Here is a 20,643-nt window from a genome sequence, read left to right on the forward strand (position 1 = left end):
GCCCAAGCCCTTGTCTGCTGCTCCCTCCTGGCCATGGCAAGAGCCAGCTGCGACAGCCCTGGCAGGAGGCTTTCCTTGCATTCCCTCAATCTGGCCTCTGGCCGTGGCTCTGTTCCTCTCTCTTCCAGTTCTTCAAGCCGTCAGGGAAGATCAGAGTCCATCCTGCAGGAGCACTCTGATGCAGATTGCATTGGAAAGAAGATCTGAGAGACTTAGTTTGTCTGCTGGATCAGATGGACCAGAGTCCTTCAGTGATTTCCAGCTCCCATTGGCGATGGGAACACCTGCAGAGGAGAATGGACCAGCTGGAGCTCCAGGCACAGCTCTAGCTGCTCACAGCTAAGCCTGTGGAAAGCTCCAGGAGCCATCCCTGCTGCCATCTCTCTCCCTGTTAGCAGCTCCCTCCCTGTAGCCCTCAGACCCTGCCCATCCCCTTTTTTACCTCCCCAGCTGACCCCTTTCCTTTGCTTCTCCTTAATAAACAGTTTGGCTTTTTCCAAAACCCAAAGGCAGGAGCACCTGCACAGCAGAATGGACCAGCTGGAGCTCCAGGCACAGCTCTAGCTGCTCACAGCTGAGCCTGTGGCAAGCTCCAGGAGCTCCTGCCATCCCTCTCCCTCTTGGCAGCTCCCTCCCTGCAGCCCTCAGGCCTTGTCCATCCCCCTTTTTACCTCCCAGCTTACCCCTTCCCTTCTCTTTCTCTTAATAAAGTTTGGCTTTTTCACGTTACCCGCGTCTTCATGGAGCTGAAGCAGTGCAAAACCTGAGCCCAGGGACATGCAGGGCCCTGCTGCCCTTCTCTTGTGTGCTGCGTTCTGTGCATGGACAGAGAGGAACAAGGGCAGCTCAGGCTGCAAAGGTCCCTGCCCTGCTGCTCCAGTTGCACAGCACTGTGGAGTTAAAGGTGGTGCTGAGCACGCTGAGGGGGACAAGGAGCCTGGGTTTTAGAAGAGCCAGCTTGAGTATGCTCTGAACCCAGCCGTGAGGGATTCCATGGCAGGCATCCACCGAGGGCAAAGGAGCTTGCAATGCTGGAAGTTTTCACAAAAGCTTCCTGAAAGCACAGCAGTGCTCCAGCTCTACATGGGGACAGGAAGAGGGCAGAAACAGAGACCACTGTGGCCCAGCAGTGAGCTCTGGGTGTGCCTCAAAGCAAATGAAGCAGCAGCAGCAGCAGTGTCTGAGGCTCAGAGGCGCGAGCGTCCCAGTGGCCGCAGCGCTGTCAGGCAGTGCCTGCACGCTGGGTGTGGTTCCGGCGGCTCTGCTCTTCCCACAAGCGAGGAAGCTCAGCCCCTGCCTCAGAGCCAGTCAGAAACCCAACCAAGAGAGACCAGGGGCAGGAGATCCTTCTCATCTCTGTGGGGCATGGCTGCAAAACAGCTGCTTGTGTTTGTAGGTGGTCCCGTCCTGTGAGCCCAAAGTGACATGTGGTTACAGAGTTGGGGGAAGGAATGATATTGTAGGAAAGAAGAGGTAATTTATGTTATTTAGGGAAAGAATACTGTTGCATTGCAAACTGATTTGTACTGAAAATGTGTGCAATTAGAAAGTCTAGCTCAGCTGGGTGAACTAGCCTCTGGGCTGACTGATGGGCTCACAAGCAATAGGAGCTCTCCTAGGGTGCAGGCATTTTTTTGGTTCTGATAGACCAATGAGCTGTCGCGACTCAGGACTTTTGAATTGACTGTAAAAGAAAGCTCCTGATAATAAAAGAGGCTGTTTGTCTGAGGAAACAGGAATGGATTGTCTTGTGTTAATTTTCAGACCATTGTGTCAGAATGTGTCCTGCAGGTACTGACAATAGCAGAGCACTACAGCACTTCCTTACAGTAGATATAGTGGAAGGTAAAATATATGGTCAGGTCTTAAGGCAAAATTAGATGTAACACTTTTTTTTTTCTTGAAGGCAATTTTCAGGAGATTAAGAGCTATAAATGCATTAGAGAATACCTGTTCTAGCTGTACTTTTAAAACAACATTTCCATTGCTGTTCGATGGTATGGTTGGAAATAGCTGAAGGAGAACAGCTCTGTCCAAACATATTTCTTGGTGTTACAGATGAGTGTGTTTTTCCAGTAGCTAGGTAATCAGAAACACTTCCCTTCAGCTTGTTGGCCTTTGGACTCTTTCGTGTTAAGTAGAGAAAAAGTAAGGAAGAAGCAATTGGGTTAATATATGTCTGTGCTAAAGAGATATGTGCACAACTTTGTCTCCTCAAGGATGGAGCAGCCCCTGCAGTTAATATGCACTGTGTAGGGGTCCTGAAGCCACTGAGACTTGCTTTGTTCTGTTGTCAGACCACTTTGGATTTCTCCTTGGGAAAGCCCTCATCGACAGTTTTGAGGCCACAAGTGGGTTGAACTGCATTTTTAGTCATTGAAGTGCACAGGAAAATGTAACTAGATCCTCAGTTTCACCTTGAAAAATGAAATGTTTTGAAGTGTAGGATTTACTTCACTGCAACAATGTAAGAACTGTGTTTGCTGGGCTTTAATTTGGTATTTATTGTCCGAAGCTCTTTTATCTTGCCAGATTTCCAGAGGACATTTACTTTCAAATCTCTAGGGAAATCCAGATTTCCAGAGGACACTTATTTTCAAATATCTGAGGAAAAGGAGCTAATTTTCTATTCTAAACTCATTGAATGGCAACTGAACATAATTCTGTGGTTTTGCCACTGACATTACCTGATGAAATAATAATGGTTATTTTTAAAAAGAATAGAGGAGATTTTTTCATCTGCAATGAGAGCCAGAATGATTCCATCATATCTGTCCTTGGAATTCTGAATTGTTTTGTAGAGAAAATGATGCAAGTGATTCCAGAGATTTCTAAATGTAGTGCTAGGAAGGGAAGAGGTTCATAGCAAGAGTGTATGGTGAGATTTTAATGGGGTATATTGTTTCATGCGATACCTTTTAGTTGTATTTTAGTAAAGACTTCAAAATGTGTTTGAAGGACCTCTCTGCATATATAGATTTCACCCCTCTTAACTGCAAAGATAATGAACCTGCTCCTATTAGTTCCATGTACTAATTTGCCATCTTTAAAACAGCAACATTTATATCATCGGTAAGATTAGATACCAACAGAAACATTGGCTTGGAAATAAATGAATGAAAATAAATTCAAATATACAACCATTTTAAAAGGAAAAGTTTTCAGACGTAAACCATTCCATCCTGAGAAAGAAAAGAAAGGACTCGATTTCCCCAGAAACTGGATATCATATTCACTTTCCAACTTTTATTGAGTATTGCTTTTCCTTGTCCCTCTGACATTTTAGGCTTTCTGTAAGAGGCACTGATGTGTTTTCTGCCCAGTGTTTTCTGTTTGGCAGAGCTTTTAACACAGGCATACAAACCTTTTCTCCCCAGAAAATGTTTCCAGATCAATGTTTCCAAGTGATCTGTTCAGAACCAATGGGCGCCCAGAATATTGATTTCCTGCTCAGGACCAGAGAAGAGGCAAATCAGGGTAAGGTAGGAGAATAGGTGTGATGTAGAGAAGCTTTTCCACAGGGAGTGGGGCAGGGAGTGCAGCTGGGCACACACAGGGGAGCAGCAAGGGCTGCAGACAGCGAGGATATTTGGAGCTGTGTGTGGAAGGGGGAGGATCACAGCTGTGCGAGTGGGGAGCAGGTGACTGCCCCTACAAAAGCGCATGGAGTGGCACAGCTCCGTGTGTGGGGACACCACTCACCACGGCCACAACACCTGCCCACGTCGCTGTTGCTGCCTGCAGGAGCTGGCACAAGCCCCTGGTGCAGCAGTGAGAGAGGCCGCCTGCCTAAACTACGCCCCAAAGGGATTCTTTTGAACTGGGGACCCTGTAAGGTTTCAGAGTCTATCTGCATGAAACGCAAAGCCAGCCACCATCATTCTTGTCACAGCAGCCTTACAAACAGGGCCCTGCTCTGCCTCCCCTGCCATCCTGCCTGCAGTCTGCTCTAACTCACAATATGCCCCAGTGTGTGTGATGATCTGGTATTTGAGGTTATTGACAGTAGGAAACGTTGTGGTCTTCCACACTGAGCTTCTGAAGCCTCACAGCTTTTATTTAAATGATCTTCATTGTTTTCAAATAATTTCACTGCATAAGTCTTCTGTTGCCAGACTGAGAGCTAGATAGTTCATCTTACATAGCTGAAGGAGTTCTCACATTTCCACATGGTTTGGCTACTGAAGATTGGAATCTGTGCCCTACTTCCTTATCTTATAACACACTCTATAGAACATATTCTTAGGTTTGCTGATTATTTTCTTTGGCCTATGGAGCAAGCAGTCAGATAAAATTCTAACTTGGACCAAGAGCACTGCAGTGGCCCTGGAATCAAAGAACCAATTTCTTTCAAACTTCAGGTTGAATGCAAAATTAAATTTCTATCTTAGAATCCTTTGCAGTGTGAGTGAAATGAACGGTGTCCTCTTGCACAATCAGAATGATACAGACACCAAAAATGATGCATTTTCCTAGCAGCAGTTGAGTATGAGCAACAAGTAACAAACAGCAGCAAATAAAACCCCACATATATTCCATCCCTTTTTCCCTGTGAATATCCCCATGGCTGAAGCCTTAGGATTGTCCACTGCAAAGAAATTAACAATGAGATTGCATAAAAGACAGCTCATCTATTTGACAAAACATGGGCCAATTTAGCATAAGTTTGATAACAACAATGCAACTGCTGTAAGATACACTATGTGATAATAAATGGCTTGACCCTGCTTAGTCTTGTCTTCCATAGCTCTTGCTCTAATCTTTGGACAAAGGAACCTGTTGTAATCTGAATGACTATCTTTAATTACATAAAGAGTAGCAAAAGAAAGGATTCACACTCAATGGTTTACCACTGGAACCAGATAAGAAAATGCATGGAGGAATTCTTTGTAGCTATAAAGCAATGCATAGCATACCTCTCATTTTAGGAATCAGCTTTTTCTTACTGACTTTGTCTTGAACCAAACCAAAATTCTGAAGAAGGCTGAAATGGTCAATTAAAATCTTCCATTTTTAATAGTCCCTTTTTTCTGTTCTCTACTGATTTTTATAATTAATTTTTCCTCATACCCCAGTGGTTCTCCAATTGAACCTTCTGAAGGTGGAAGGTTAATATACAATTCTAATGGAAGTTATGGTACATACACACTGAGAAGCACTAGAAAGTAACAAAACCAAACTGGTAAAAAGTTCTTTAGAACCTCCTCAGACAACAGAAGGCAGCTGTAAACTGAATTTCTGATGTCCTTATTGCTAGAACAGGCAGCATATCCAGTTCCATATTCATTAATGCTCATATTCACCCCTCTCAGCCTAAGGGTTGGGAAAGGAAGTCAGGGTGTCAGCCTCTGAGAGCCTGGCACTGCAGCAGAAAGTTGTCATCCCTGTAGTGGATGGCAAGAGGTAATTTAAATGGCAATTACTGTGCCACAGGCAACCATGGCAGCCTTTACAAGTCAGGTTTAAGGGCCCTGAGAACACGGATTTCACCTCTGTGGAACCAAGGTCAGGCAATCTCACCCCAATCACATCCCCAACCCTAGAGAGCTTCCAGGCAGGCAGGTACTCCTTTCCCTTCCCTTTAGGGAGGGGAAGGAGGCAGCTGGACTGCTTGCTCATACCTCTGCCATCACATTAACAATTTTTGGCATTTAATGTGGCTAGCTAGCAAACGCAATGGGAATGCCACCCTGTTGTTTGGTGAGGGCCTCATTGTCTTGCAACTTCTCTGGCTTTTCTGGCTACAAAAAAGAAAGAGAGAGAAAATAACAAAAACAGCAAAAGAAAAAAAAAGGAAATGAAAAAGACAGGAAGAGTAAAACAAAGAATATTGGAAAAGGGGAAAAGCAAAGGAAAATCTGTTTCTCTGAACTCTTTCATTTCTCTGTAGAGCCAGATCTGCTGCAAGTTAGCAAAAGGTGTTGCAAAGCTCTAGCTAATCAACAGAACTGGTATATTTTTTATTTAATTGCTCATCATAAAAAAGGCAAAACGAAATAGTTTGTTTGGTACTTTGTTCCCAGTCCAGCTGTCTTCAAGTAAGCATTTTCCAAGGAATCAAAAGATTAAATGTACTTCCCTTGTAACTGAGCAGACAAGCAACACATCTAACACTCACTGTTGTACTATTAACCACCACCATGCATATGTAGGTTTTTCTATGTTATCTTTATTACCTGTTCTTAACAATAACTGGTTTCTAACTGAAAAGTCCCCTTTTTTTAGTTTTTTTTTTTTAAGGCACTTTTTTATTTTTCATTGTATTACCATACTGTCTTTTTATGGCTATTATTTTGTGTGTTATTGGGCAAACTACCCTGAACCCTGGAGAATGCCATGACTTCCACTGGCGGGGATCCTGGAGGGAACCTCAGAGCCCTGGTGATGGATGTGGAAGCTCCAGGGCACTGAACAGGGTGCCCGTGGCCTGCAGGGTGCTGTGCCCCCCCTGCACTGCCTGCCCTGGAGCAGGAACAGCACAGCCACAGAGAGCTCAGCCCATATTGCTGCCCTGAGCACTGGGGAATGTGTGTCTGCCCCTGCTGACTGAAAATCAGGGTAATCAACTGCCCCATGCATTGCTGCTCTTCTAATATACGCAGCTAATTACATTGAGCTATAATCACCTAATGCTAATTTGACATGATATGGTGAATGAAGTTACATAGAATGTCAACACTGGCTTAAGGTACTTGGAAGATCTATTTCCTGGGGAATCAATAAGGAGCAGAAGCATTTACTCAAGGAGATACACACATTATACACACACACACACACACACACACACATACACATATATATATGTATATATATAAAGAAGATCAAATAATTTCTTCCTGCTTTAAGGTGGAGATTGGTACAGATTTCACCAATGTCAGCTACATATTAGTGCCCAAACTGTTGCAGTAGTACCTGTGCCATTTGTGTGTTTTATAGATCCTATTCATTTTTTGGATTACCGGGAAAAAAAATGAATCCCATAATCACAATCAGGCAGGTTCACTGGAATGCATTGTTCAAGCACATTATTTCTCTAGACATCCTTTCAAAGTAGCAATACAATAGGGTATTGACTGCATATGAATTGATAGAAAGAATAAAGGCTAGTTGTGACCAAATCATTGAACTTTTCTGATTCAAGTTTTGATCAATAATGTATTAATTTAGAGCCCTGAGCAGAAACCTTTTACCTTTTTCTCCTTTTCACACTTTTATCAATCTCTTATCTCTCAGCATTTAAAAGGGATGCCATCAGGGCTCCATGCAATGAAATGGAGGCAGTGAAATTGTGAAAGGTTACCAAATTGTAACTTTTATATAAAATGTCTTATTGTGTTGCTGTGAAAAGACTTTTTAGTTGTTGAAAGATAGTGGAGAATTGTGAGCCAACTTTGGACCTCTCACCCTCTTTTTATCAAACTAACAGCAAACACCATCTTTCCCTCTGCTGCTGTCTGCCTTGGCTGTCATCTTTCATGTCCCAGCCAAGCTGTGGGATTCTCAGCTCTAGGCATCCTCTCAGAAATTCTCAGCTATATATTTTTGGATTGTTGGATTCTGGAAAATATCATTTCTGTCTGGTGGTAGCAAACAAAATGGAAGGGACTAGACTAAATATCATTTTACATGTCACTAGGTACTTAGTTGTTACAGGAATTACAAGAGTATCTAATATCTAAAGAAGTTATTTTTCACTTGTTTTCATGGAAGATAGGGAAATCTCAGAGCTGATAAACTTCACTGTGATTTAAGAAGTCCTATATCCTGTATGTAAAAAATTCCCTTTGTAACAGTGTACAAGTCATTGTGATAAGAAAGCCCTGGAGAAGCATGTTCAATCCTAAAAATATGCCCTTGTTTATTCAAAAGGGGTAACATGTGCTTAATATGAAACTAATGCCTTTGTCTTTCTGACCAGGAAGGGGACTGTTTCTGTGCCTATGTTAATTATATCACTTCAGTTCTGAAGATCACATTATCAGCCAGTTTTTTTTTTTAAATTTTTTTTTCTTGCCACTGGAAATGAGGAACTCTGAGCAATTCCCTGTTCTGTCTTTCTACTTCAGACTGTAATCTACACAAAGTTCCTAATTTGTTATATAATGGAAATGCCATCTAATGTGAGGCAGCCTGATGCCACTGTAATACAAGTAATAAACAGCAGTATCTCATAATCTAATGGCTTTTTTCTTCTACAAATAAAGTCAGTGCCAAGGTCTTGTGTAAAGATTCAAAGGGAAAAAATACATAATGGTTCATGTATTTTCATTATTAGTCTCACAATGACCTGCAAACATGGTCTAATTTATGTGATTACCTGATCAAGTGAAATAGATCTCTCTAAAGACTGTGATCTGCAATTACTGGAGGCAAAAGTGCAGTACATTTGTATGCATGCTTTAGCTTGCAATGAAGAGATTGCTTCAATGCATTTTTGTACAAACTTCTTAAGCATTTTGCATAGAATTCATAACTGTTAGGAAAATATTGGAGACATGGAAAGGATTCTTTTACACAAAATATCCCATAGCACATGTGAAGTTTTAATTAATATTATATTCCTATAAATACAGTTATAGCTCAGTTCACTTTGAAGTTAATGGATCTGCTCACACCACATAGATGTACTGGGATGTATTAATGTACAAACATTCACACATAAAATCATCCTGATCTGGTAGGTTCTTTTTATCCTATTTGTCTAAAATAGCTTCAAATCTCCAAGTGCAAGAATGAATCACAGAGAGGGCAGGGAGAGATGCCTTAAGTATTTTGGTGTTCTGTTTCTGGTCAGAAATACATTACTAAAGTAAATTTTATGAAACATTATGCCAACCACATGCTGGAAGTGACATTTTTCAGTGAACACAGTGCTCTATCTGTCTCTGCTTGGGAGGAGGTGAAAGCAATTAGTGCAGTTTAGATCCAAAGCCAGACAAGACGTGCCTTGCCATGTTCCAGTGCTGACAGGAATTCACAGACAGGGAGCTGTGTTCAAGCAGATTTGTTTGCTGCAGCTGAAGAGAGACAGAACTCATCTATTGACATGTTTTTAGAGTACTGATTCCACATATCCATTTCCCCCTTTAAAAGTAAGACACTGCTATTTGATTTGAATATAAAATATTCAAATGGAAGCAATTAAAAGGGGAGCTGGACCTGATCTCAGCAATGAGATTTGCTCCTCCTGCCTTACACTGCTCATCAAAGCAGCAGGGGAGAGAGTCAGAGATCCTTCTAGGAAAGCTCTCTTCCAAAAGTTTCTATAGTACAGTTAGTGGTCCTGAGCTCTTTTTACACCTAAAGGCATTGCTACAGAGTGATTTGCATGGATTTATAAAGCTCCATTAGACTCCTAGCTATCAGGACACTTTGGGTGAGATTTGGATAACTCTCCAACATAAGCATTCAGATACAGTACTTGGTCAGATGAATGAAGTTTTCCTCTTTGGAAAGGTTGCTACCATTTTCCTGTGTCACAAATGAAGGAGAGGAAGGACTTCTGCAGATCATTATCACCTTTGAGCACAATTTACAGAGGTCTGTGTGGGTATCTTTGAAATGTTTTCAAATGCTTTTACTAACTTATAATGGAGTCACAGTTCCTGTTGTGGCAATCAAGGCTTCATGCTAAAACTAATTCTCTGATTCTGCTCTGCTTTGCACTTTATGCCATTCTGAATGTAACATCAGCCAGGGGTGCCAGTCAGTGCCTTTTTGTTCCCCTGATGTGAGGCTGCAGGCAGGAAGGGGCCTGCCAGGGGGATCCTGTGAGCACAGGGCCCTGCAGGACCAGGCTGGGCTTCTCTTTGGCTTGTGGGAGGGAGAAACTTCCCCACCATCAGCTCCATGTCTGTGTGCCGTGGCCATCCTTTATGGGGCTGTGCTCAGGTTATTCTGCCAGCCTTCCTGCACTCTTCCTGGGCATCAACACAGAAGTGTGTCAAAACCCAGTCCTTGCTTTTTGCAAGGTATTTTGAGAGTTTAACACTGAAAGCACCAGAGGGAAACAGATTGTTAATCAAAAGAGCTTGCTGTTGGTAAAATTTTGCACCGACTGCACATTGACAGCGTGCCCAAAAAAGGTGAAAAGGTTTTGTTTCTTCTGTGAGATTTAGTAAACAAGATGCAGTTTGTGAAAGCTGATAGTGAATGATAGCGGGTCTGGCTGACACAGAAGTAGTGTTGGGAAAAGAGATCACTCCAGAAATTCAGATGGTGCTGTAAAGCCTGCATGAAGATCTTACATTTACTCCACTTCTCTAGCTTCTATGAAATACAGAGGGCTAGGAAAAAAGTGAGAGAAAGTAAGAAACAGCAAGGGACTGAACACAAAAACAAGAGGTATGAGAAATTCAGAACTTGAGAAAAACACTGAAAAGAAATATCACTCAATTGTATTTTCTTCTTTTCAGTTGATGTAAATCTGCTTCTCAAGCTGGGAAACGGGGAAAATTTTGAAAAAAAAATTGCACAAGGGACTTCTTATGTGAGGTTAGCCAGCAGAAATGCAAAAGTTATCTGAATAAAATAGACCCTAAAATAGCCTACAACGGCAGCAAAACAGTAATGTGTTAAACCAACTTCAAACCTGCCCTCACAAACCCCCAGCTTATCAGTGAGAAAAGCAGATACCAGACTGGACAGAGTGAGAGAAGTGCTTCTTCCATTTTGGTGATGTTTTTTGGGTTTTTTCTGCTGTGATGCCAAAAGGAAGATGACTTACAAACAAACCTGTTCTGCTCTACACCCAGTGCTCTACTCTAACACTTTGAATTTGGCTCCTGGGAGCCAGTGAGGAATTTACTGAGGAAAAAAGGGATCAAAAAATTTTTCCTTGTTCAATTGTTACAAAGTAATGACACAACAAAAGCTAATTCCTGCCATTTTAGTCATTCCTCCTCATCTCTCAATCCTCAGGTTGGTCTCAGCTCTTAACTCATCAAGCAGGTTGGGAGAAATTTATTGGCCTTGCCTATAAAAGCACTAGAGTTTTAGGCTGAATGCACACAGGGCAGCTACGAAACAGAACTAAAATGAACCACAGGTAGACAAAATATAGGAAAAAAATTCAAAGATATTTGCTCATGAGTAGTGTCCAAAGTCCTCAATTCTGTGAAATGAAGTAGATCTACTTCTTTGAATAGTTAGTTTACACCTTCAAACATTATCCTGAAGATGGAGCTATTTTTGATTATTCCATTTTCTTTAAATAATTGAAGTTGTAGAGAAGACATGAATATGCTAATGGTATGCAATGAAATCTGAAATATGAAACAAGTTATATATTCCATGTGGAGAACACTGCAATTGATTTATTCAAAATGCAGCCTGTTGGGAAGGATGAAAGTTTGACAAGAAAGTCTCACAGATATGTATGCTTAGCAGAAAGATTTTTGAATGTAGAAGCTGAGGAAGGAATAGAGATGGAAGCAAGTTTTGATATAGAAGAAAAGAATTGCTGAGCCAGTCTTACTGGATAACCAAGGAGACAAAGGGTATGTTAGTTAGAAGGGGGTTTTTATGACTTAGAACAAAGGATAAACCCACTTCAAACAAGAAGATGATTTTACCAAGCAGAAAGATAGCACAAGCAAACAAGTCAGCAAATGTTGCAAGTAGAAAAAAGGTCTCAGAATTTTCCACTGCAAGAAAACTGAAAAACAACTTCTAGCTTAAACTGTAATGTACTAACGTTTAGTGATTGGAGAATAGTAACATGAATATGGTAATTGTAATAGTTATGATAGGCTATAGATAAAAGTTAAGGTATAGATTGGTTCTACTGTATTAAGATGCGCAGCAAAGAAAAGTATATAATGCATTTGTAACCTAAACTAAGGGTCTCCAGGCCTGCCTGAGCTGCGGCTGACAGCTGAAGGCACAGGCTCTGTCGCCCATGACCCTGGACTGCTCTAACGTCTTGCATGTAATAAACTGCATTTTGGAAGAGCCGCCTGGAGTCCTGCATCTTTCATTCAGGCTCCTACAGGCTGGAGGGGGTCCAGAGAAGGGCCACAAGGCTGGTGAGGGGTCTAGAGCACAAGTCCTATGAGGAGCGGCTGAGGGAGCTGGGGTGGTTTATCCTGGAGAAGAGGAGGCTCAGGGGAGACAAGGTGGTGTCAATGGAACAGGTTGGACTTGATGATCTCCAAGGTCTTTTCCAACCTTTCTGATTCTGGGATTCTCTGAAACCACCCTTGGAGCAGTTGCAGGATGAGCCCTGGGCCTCCTCTTCAGGAGCTCCAGCAGCCCACGTCCCTCAGCTTCTCCTGCCAGCCCCAAAGCCCATCCTGTCAGTCCTGCAGAGCCTCTGCAGCTCCTCCTCATTGCCCAGAACAGGGAGCCCCACAGGCAGACACAGCAGCCCAGATGTGCCCCCCTGGCCTGGGGTGCCTCTGGCAAGGGAGCAGCACCAGGCACTGCAGAAGCCTGCAGGCAATTCCTGCAGCACTTGGAGGATGATCCTGCTGCCCAAGGGACGTTTCCATGGTGCCAAGTCAGGAACTGCAATGGGGAGTGGGGTCAGAGAGGAAAGGGCAAACAGGGATGGGCTTTTTGCAGGGGAGGGAACAGGGGTGGGAAATAGGAAGAAATTTATACAAAAAAAGGGGAAAAAAAAAGGAAAGGTGAAGCCAAGGAAATGCTCAGGGCAGTTCAGGGGTGGCTGCCAGGCAGCCCTGGCTTTGAGCAACAGCGTCTGCAGTGGGACAGGAATCTCCCAGCTAATGGGAACAAACTTTCTGGCTGACTGCAGAGGCCAGGACAAAGCAGAGTGGTTTCCCTGGTGTCCCCCAGCCCTTGCTGGCCCCAGGGGCTGATGGCATTTGTGCTCCCTCAGGTTGATGTCCCCACAGCAGCAGCATGGGGGTGCTCCCGCCTGCTGTGTGCAATGCAAACAGGGGCTCCTGAGCCAGTGCTGCCGTGGCTGTGCCTGCAAGGATGGGGCACCTGTGTGAGCTGGGGGAGAGGCCAGGGCTGCAGAGGGGGATGTTGTTGGCAGCTCCATGAGGACGCTCTGGGACGCTGCCCTGGGCTGTGCAGCGCACTGGGGATGGATCAGCCCCTGCTCTGCTGCTCCTTCCCATCTCCCCCAGGGCCCTTGCAGAGCCCCAGCCATGCTGTTTGCCCCCAGCCTGCCCACGGCCAGCCTGGGGCTGCTCACCCTGGGGCTTTTCTGTGCTGAGCATTGGGCTGGCCGTGTTCTTGAGAGAGCCTGGGCAAGGAGCCTGCAGCCCCCTGGCCCTGGCCTGAGGCGTCAGCGCTGCCCCAGCAGTGCTCATGGCCTGTCCCTGCTGCAGCCCCGGTACTGCCACCCCCAGGGCTGTGCCCGGCCCCGAGAGCACTCAGGCCCTGCAGCAACACCAGGGCCACCAGGGCAGCGGGGCAGGGCCACGGCAGCAGCACTGGCAACACCAAGTGCTGCTGCTGCTGCTGGGCACAGCTGCTGTGCCAGCACTGATCTGCCCCCAGCTCTGCACACAGACATTGCTGCTGCAGCTCCGGGGAAGGCAAGAATAGAGGGATCTCTGCAGAAAACTTTGCTGGGAGATCCTTTAGTTCCTTTAAAACCTTTGAGACTGCAGCCCCTCATTGTCACAGTCTGTGGCCACAGGGAAGGTGGAGAGAAACAAAGTCAGAGATGGCAGAATGAATCATCTAGCTTTAGGAAGAATATTTAAAAAGGAAAATGACAGGGAAATAGAAGAACCAAACCAAAAGAGCTATAGGAGATGACTTTTATTACAAGTGATTTGCCGAAATTGGCAATCCGTTTAATGCTTCCTAAGATGTCCAGTCATCAGTCTCCTCACTGCAGCCTTGAGCTCCTGGTTCCTCAGGCTGTAGATGAGGGGATTCAGGGCTGGAGGCACCACCCAATACAGAACTGACACCAACAGATCCAGGCATGCAGAGGAAATGGAGGAGGGTTTCAGGTAGGCAAGTACTGCAGTGATGAGAAATGCATTTCTTCTGCATTTTCCCTTTTCAGATTCTTTCAGTCATCTCCTGAGAGGTACACTTTGTTCTGGTGCTTTTCATGAACTGATTGTACTCTTGATTTAGATGGAGACTGTGGAATTGTTTTCAGATGTAGAAGAATCTGGACTGAAGACAGAAACAAACTCCCTGTCAGCCCATTTTCATCTTCGAGATCATTTTCAAGATGTCCTTGGGGGTGTTGGAATGATTATCACACAGCTCTCCACTTCTGGCTGCAGGCTCCAGAGTTTGTTTCTCTGCATTCAGTCAGGCTTGCATTCCCTAAGAGTTCTTGGTAGCCTGTCATGTTTTCTTAGGGTAGAACAGTAACAATGAAAACCTTACCAATGGCACAACTGCCCAGCCCACAAGGAAAAGAAAAGAACAAGCTGTCAAATTCTTCAAATATTTCTCCTGCTTTGCTGCAAGTGTTGTGCTGCACCCACAGTGTGGAAAGCTGCAGTTGGTGGCACACCTTGTGACAGAAGCTGCACCTCGTTCTCCAGGAAAGGTTCTTGGAAAAAGCAAACAGGACTGAGGAGAAGATTCTGGAAAAACTGAAAGAGCTTTTAAGAAATTAAAGGAAAATTGAAACAATTCAAGACGTTTTTCTCTATTTATTTTTATGATCCCCCTTTCCATCTTGCACTAGTTGTCCATCCCATTAATTCCAAACAGATCTCACTTCTAAGATCCATGAGTTGGCAAGTTTTAGACATTTTAAGATACCATGACCTACACACAGTTTGGATTCCCCTATTTTTCTTGGAAATCAATGCTGGAGAGGTAAGTGCAGTGCTTGGGTCAGCTACAAATTCTGCATTCAGGGAATGCGCTCTGAGAGTGCTTGACCCTCAGCAGGGACAATGCACAGCAGGGACTGAGGGGATTCCTGAGCCACTGTGCAGGAGTCCAGACTCTGGCTCTTGGCTGAACTCGGCAAAGTTCCCGTGTTTGCAGAGGCTCAGGGGCTGCCCTCGGGGAACGTGGGGCTCGGGGCGGGGGCGAGCGGGCAACGGACAAAGGGACACGGGGACAAACGGACACGGGGACAAACGGCCCCGGAGCTTCAGTTGCAGCAGCGGCAGCAGCAGCGGCAGCGGCAGCGGCGGCGGCAGCAGCAGCAACAGACAAAACTTTAGATTCTCTTCTCCTCTCCCTCTCCCGCTGTCCCTCTCCTCCCCCGCTCTCCTTTTCCCGGCGTCCCTCTCCTCTCCTCTCCCCGCCTCCCTCTCCCCGTGCCGGGCCGGGCCATGCCCCCGGCCCGCCCCCGGCCCCGGGCGGGGCTGCCCCGTGCCCGCCCCCGGCCGTCCCGCCGCCGCCTGGCCTCAGCCCGGCTCTGGCCGTGCTGGCGCTGGCGCTGGCGCTGCTGGGCGGGCGTCAATGCCTGGGGCTGGGGCGGCATCGCCGGCTTTTGGCTCCGCCTGGCCCGAGCCCGGCCCCGGCCCCGACGCAGGGTCCAGTCCCGGCCCCGAGCCCGCCCCCGGCCCCGGCCCCGGCCCCGGCCCCGGCTCCTCCCGGGGCCCGCGGAGGACACAGGCGGCGTTGCCTCTCCCGCCGCCTCCGCTGCGGCTTGCCCGGCCCGAGCTCCGCCGCTCGGCAGCGCAGCCGCCGGCCCCGAGCCTCCCGTGTCGCGTTCCGAAAACCGAACGCCGCGGGATGGCCGGGCCGGGGCGGGTGAGGGGCGCTCGGGGGCCGTTGCTGGCCCCGGGCCGAGCGCTGACAGCCGCGTCCCGCCCGCAGGGAAGGCGCAGGAGGCCCTGCAGGAGCGGTACCGCCTGGGTTCCCTGCTGGGGCGCGGCGGATTCGGCAGCGTCTGCTCGGCGACGCGGCTCTCGGACGGCGCCCCGGTGAGCGGCGGGGCCGGCGGCGGGCGGAGGAGGAGGGGGCGCAGGAGGAGGAGGAGGAGGAGGATGGGGCTGGGCAGGGCGGCGTTGAGCTGAGCCCGCTGCTCCCCTTGGCTTGCAGGTGGCCATCAAAAGGGTGCCACGGAACCGCATCCGGCACTGGAGCGAGCTGGTGAGTGAGCCGGGACAGCGGGAGAAGCCGGGCCGTGCTGGGCGGGGATGAGCCGAGCCCTGGCATGGTGGAAGCCGCCAGGACATCCCGAGGGGGAGCGGGCGTGGGGCCAGCGCAGGGCGCAGAGCATCCCGGGCTGGCTGAGGGGTTGCCCAGCCCTGGCCCGGCATCGGCCCCCACTGACGGCATCGTGCTCCTCCCGCAGCCCGACGGCACCAGCGCTCCCCTGGAGGTTGTGCTGCAGGACAAGGTGTCCACAGGCTTCCCCGGTGTCATCCAGCTGCTGGAATGGCTTGAGCTCCCCAGCGACATTCTGATGGTGCTGGAGCGGCCAGAGCAGTCTCAGGACCTCCTGCATTTCATTCGGGCACGGGGGTTCCTGCGCGAGGAGGTGGCGCGGCAGCTGTTCCGCCAGGTGCTGGAGGCCGTGCGGCACTGCACCAGCTGCGGGGTCCTGCACAGAGACATCAAACCAGAGAACATCCTGGTTGACCTGGCCACCGGGCAGGCAAAGCTCATCGACTTTGGCTGTGGCACCTACCTGCAAGACACAGCCTACACTCACTTTGCAGGTGAGCCTACACAGGGCTGTGCTCCCGCTCCTGGCATCTCATGGCCCAAGATCTCACAGCCCAAGCTGGCTGTGGCAGCGGGGATTCTCCCTTTTGCTGCCACTCAGGGGACTGAATCTGCAGCTGAGTTGCTTTAGAGCAGGGCTGGGTGGGGAGCCATCTTCCAGCCCTGCTGGCAGGATTTGCCCACCACTCTGCCCAGGACTGGGGCTGGGCTGGTGCAGCCAGCCTGACAAAAACAGCTGTGGGTGGGGGTAGCAGAGAGGGAGGTCAGAACCTGTGCCCCGGGTTTGGTGTGCAGGCAAGAGGAAGGGCTTGGACTGCTCCACTCGCCCTGTTTGTCTTGGCTTCATAATATGTTTGGGGCAATGCAGGCAGGGAGAATGAGGGCATGGTTTTTCCCCAGCACGCAGTGGTATTTCCTTTGCGTGTCATGGTCAGGCCTAGCCAGGGCTTCCGCTGTCCTCTTCCCACACCAGTGGCTCCTTTTCCAACCCAAAGTTTGTACACCAGTCCCAGATGCTGGTGAGAGGGCAGTGGTCACCCTGTGTGCCACTGCTGCAGCTCCTGCACGCCCAGGGATGCTGGGGCCAGGCTCTGGGAGCAGCAGCATCCCCCTGATGAACTCCATCTGTATTCCACAGGAACACCATCATACAGCCCCCCGGAATGGACCCGCTTTGGCTGGTACCATGGCGAGCCAGCTACCATCTGGTCCCTGGGCGTCCTGCTGCACCAGATGGTCTGTGGGAAGATGCCTTTCAGGAGGGGCTGGAACTTCAGCTGGGGCCAGCTCTCGCTGCCACAACGGCTCTCTCCAGGTGAATCCTCTTCTCTGGGCATGGGTGCAATGCCAGTGTTGGGAGACAGCAGCGGGCTCGGGAGCATCCCGCTCTGGCAGCTGCTGAGGAGGTGGCACATGTCCTGCTCTCCCCCAAAATCAAGAAAGTTCTGGCCCAGCTCTGAGCTCATCCAGCATGGCCTGGGCAGGGAACAGTGGGGCAAAGCAGACAGGAGCCTTCTCCAGCTTACCAGCGGTTTCTGGTTTCTCTCCCCAGAGTGCCAAAATCTGATCGGGTGGTGTTTATCCATGCACTTCTTGGACAGACCCTCATTAGAAGAGGTGTTCTGTCATCCTTGGATGCAGGATATTCATCTGCCATAGAAGAAGGGAGAGAGCCACAGTCGCACTGTGATGCAGGGCCCTGGTAAGTTACAGCTGCACACATGCCTTGGCAATGAGAAGCAAAGGAACCCAGCCCGTGTCACTGCACCAGGGTCATGGGATGGGAACACGCAGCCCTTGTGCTGGAGCTGAGCTGCTCTGCCCAGCCCTGGTGGTCGCCATCCAAGCAGGTTTTGCTTGTCCTGGTTCCCTGACAGCTGGGGCCCTGGGCAGAGCCCTAACAGCCTGGTCTCACCCCAGGGAAGGAGAAGGAGCTCCCAGAGAAGCTGTACCGGGTGGGGCTGCTGCTGCAGGAGACAGCGAGGATGACATCAAGGATGACAACCTCTTCCTCAACCTGGCCACCAGCAGTTGAAGGTGATGCACTATTATTGTGGCACCTTCTTCAAAGCCAAACTCCACAGGGAGTTTGCAGATGAGTCCACACGTGGGGAAATGCTCCCAGGTTTGGGCATTGCCCAGCCTGGCTGGGAAGCAAAGGTTCCCCCTTGGCTGGGGCAGATGCAACTGATCCTTCAGTTGGCTGCCCAGCTGCTTTTGGCAGGGCTGGTGGGATGGGCTGGGGTGGGTACAAAATGGGAGTGGGCTCCTGGCCCTGCCAACAGGCCCCAGCACCCACCGTGCCCTGGGCTGGGGCTGGGGCAGCCAGCCCAACACAAACAAACCCCCGTGGTGGGAGCAGGGGTGGGACTCCCAAATCTGTGCAGGGGCTGCTTTGCTGTGCAGGCAAGGAAGGGCTTGGGCTGCTCCACTGCCCTTGTTTGCTTTGGGATCATGGTTATTTTGGGGGGCAGTGCAGAGGGAAAGAGAGAAAGTGTGGACCTCCCTCACCCATGGCTGGATTTTTCCCTAGCATGTAGGGGTTGGGCCTTCCTCAAGGCCCTGACAGAGCTAAGAGTTTTGACCTTTCTTCTTCTTTTCCCTTTTTGTCTCTAACCTCTTTTCAACAATTTGTTTGTTTTTTTTCTAGAGGAAGCATTCTAGGTGGTCCAGTCTGCATTGGGAAGTGCTTGGGAGCAGCTGTGGCGTGGATGGGCCGTGCCCTTGGAGCAGGCTGAGGACATTGTTTGGGACCAGCTTTTCTTCCAGCCGTGGATGGCGTGAGGTGGGTCCCCGTCTGCTTGGCAGGGTGGGATCAGAGCTTTTGGGAGATGGCAGCGAGCACAGGAGCATCCTGCTCTGGGCAGCTGCTGAGCAGGTGGATGTGCCATGGCTGGCTGCAGGCTGGGCACATGTCCTGCCCTCCTGCCCTGCTCCCAAAGGCAGCACTGATGGGCAGCTCTGGGCACAGCTCTGAGCACAGACAGCACGGCCTGGGCACCACGGGCAGCTGGGACAAGGGGACAGGAGCCTTCAGCTGACGGGCAGTTTCTGGTTTCTCTCCTTGCAGCCGGGCTCTGCGGATGCTGAGGCTGCTCTGGGCTCTGCCAGGGCTCTGCTGGAGCTCAGCACCGGGCTGGAATCAGCCAAAGAAGAAATGGTGTCACCTGCAGCACAGACTTGCTTGAGCATTTTGACAACGCAGCTCAAGTTTGCAGCGTGGACATCTCCAAGGGAAAACATGACACCTCCCAAAAATTAAAATTTTTCAATACCTTCTGAAATCAAATCAATCTGGGATGACTCCAAATGACATTTTTCACCGTGCTCAAGATGTAGCTCAGCCCTTCCCTGAACAGTTATCTCCCCCACCTGCCTTTTACTTCTCAACTGCTCCCTTCTTTCCCCCCAGTGAATTCCCAGCCCATCGCAGTCTCCATCACTTGCTGGCCTTCCTTGTTGCCCCTGACCACAAGAAAGGCCGAACCCCAGGTTTAGGGACTCATGCTGTCACTGGCTGAGGAGCAGCAATGTCTCAGAGGTGCAGTGGGATTTTAGTGTCATTCAGAGCCACTCTCCAGCCCTCAGCTCTCCTCACTGCTGAGTTCCCACTCCCTTTTCTTCATCCTTGCAGCAAGATGAGCTCTGTGAATGCCCTTGAGCCTCCCCACTCTTCCCAGCCCACGCAGCCACCTCAGGCTAAAGCTTCTCTGTCTCCTCTGGCACACCAGTCCAGTCCCCTGTATGGGGAGCCCCAGTCCCAGAGCACAGCACACAGCAGTGCAGTCCAGGCTGGAGCAGCTGCCTTGCAGCCCTGGCTTGGCTGTTTGTGGCAGCTGAATGCTCCCTGTTTCCAGCTGTCCCTGCAGGATGGCCCCAGGGCAGAGCCCAGCCGGGCTCCCACTGCAGCCCCTGGAGCTTGGGGCAGACAGTGCTCCCAGAGCTGAGGTTCATGGGGAGCACCCGGAGCTGTGCCTCGCACTCAGTGCTGGCAAGCGTTGTGTTCTCATCTCCTGCAGCCTGAGGGGAAAACAACCTGTGCTGCCAGGCCAGCACTGCTCCTCTGGGCAGGGACAATGCTGAAGGGCTTTCCCATTCCAGAGGAGCTGGTACTGAGCCTTGGCAGGGCCTGGCAGGGCTGGAGCCAGGTCTGGCCTGCTGTCCGGGACTCGCTGCCCACCAACCGCCCCCACCCGCCACGCTCCATCCTCCAGAGGCAGAAGGGTCTGTGTGTGCCAGGGGCTCTTTGATGTCTCTGTATCCATGGACAGAAGGGTCTGTGTGTGCCAGGGGCTCTTGGATGTCTCTGTATCCATGGACAGAAGGCTCTGTGTGTGCCAGGGGCTCTTGGATGTCTCTGTATCCATGGACAGAAGGGTCTGTGTGTGCCAGGGGCTCTTGGGTGTCTATGTATCCATGGACAGAAGGGTCTGTGTGTGCCAGGGGCTCTTGGATGTCTCTGTATCCATGGACAGAAGGCTCTGTGTGTGCCAGGGGCTCTTGGATGTCTCTGTATCCAGGGACAGAAGGGTCTGTGTGTGCCAGGGGCTCTTGGATGTCTCT

The 20,643-nt window shown here is 49.2% G+C and overlaps 1 protein-coding gene and 1 long non-coding RNA gene across 3 annotated transcripts in view; both read left to right on the forward strand.

The window, feature by feature from the left end:
- Positions 1 to 20,643, forward strand: part of LOC135287650 (uncharacterized) — a 134,613-nt gene that overhangs the window by 59,186 nt on the left and 54,784 nt on the right. The gene's annotated exons all lie outside the window — the stretch shown is intronic.
- LOC135287543 (serine/threonine-protein kinase pim-1-like) lies at positions 15,643 to 18,865 on the forward strand. The gene is made up of 8 exons (XM_064400835.1): positions 15,643 to 15,660; positions 15,952 to 16,002; positions 16,208 to 16,341; positions 16,447 to 16,574; positions 17,219 to 17,395; positions 17,633 to 17,782; positions 18,001 to 18,117; positions 18,731 to 18,865. The coding sequence occupies exons 1-6, from the start codon at positions 15,643 to 15,645 to the stop codon at positions 17,737 to 17,739; spliced, it is 615 nt and encodes a 204-aa protein (XP_064256905.1). The 3' UTR covers positions 17,740 to 17,782; positions 18,001 to 18,117; positions 18,731 to 18,865.

This window comes from Passer domesticus, chromosome 30 (genome assembly GCF_036417665.1).
Source record: "Passer domesticus isolate bPasDom1 chromosome 30, bPasDom1.hap1, whole genome shotgun sequence".
NCBI lineage: Eukaryota > Metazoa > Chordata > Aves > Passeriformes > Passeridae > Passer > Passer domesticus.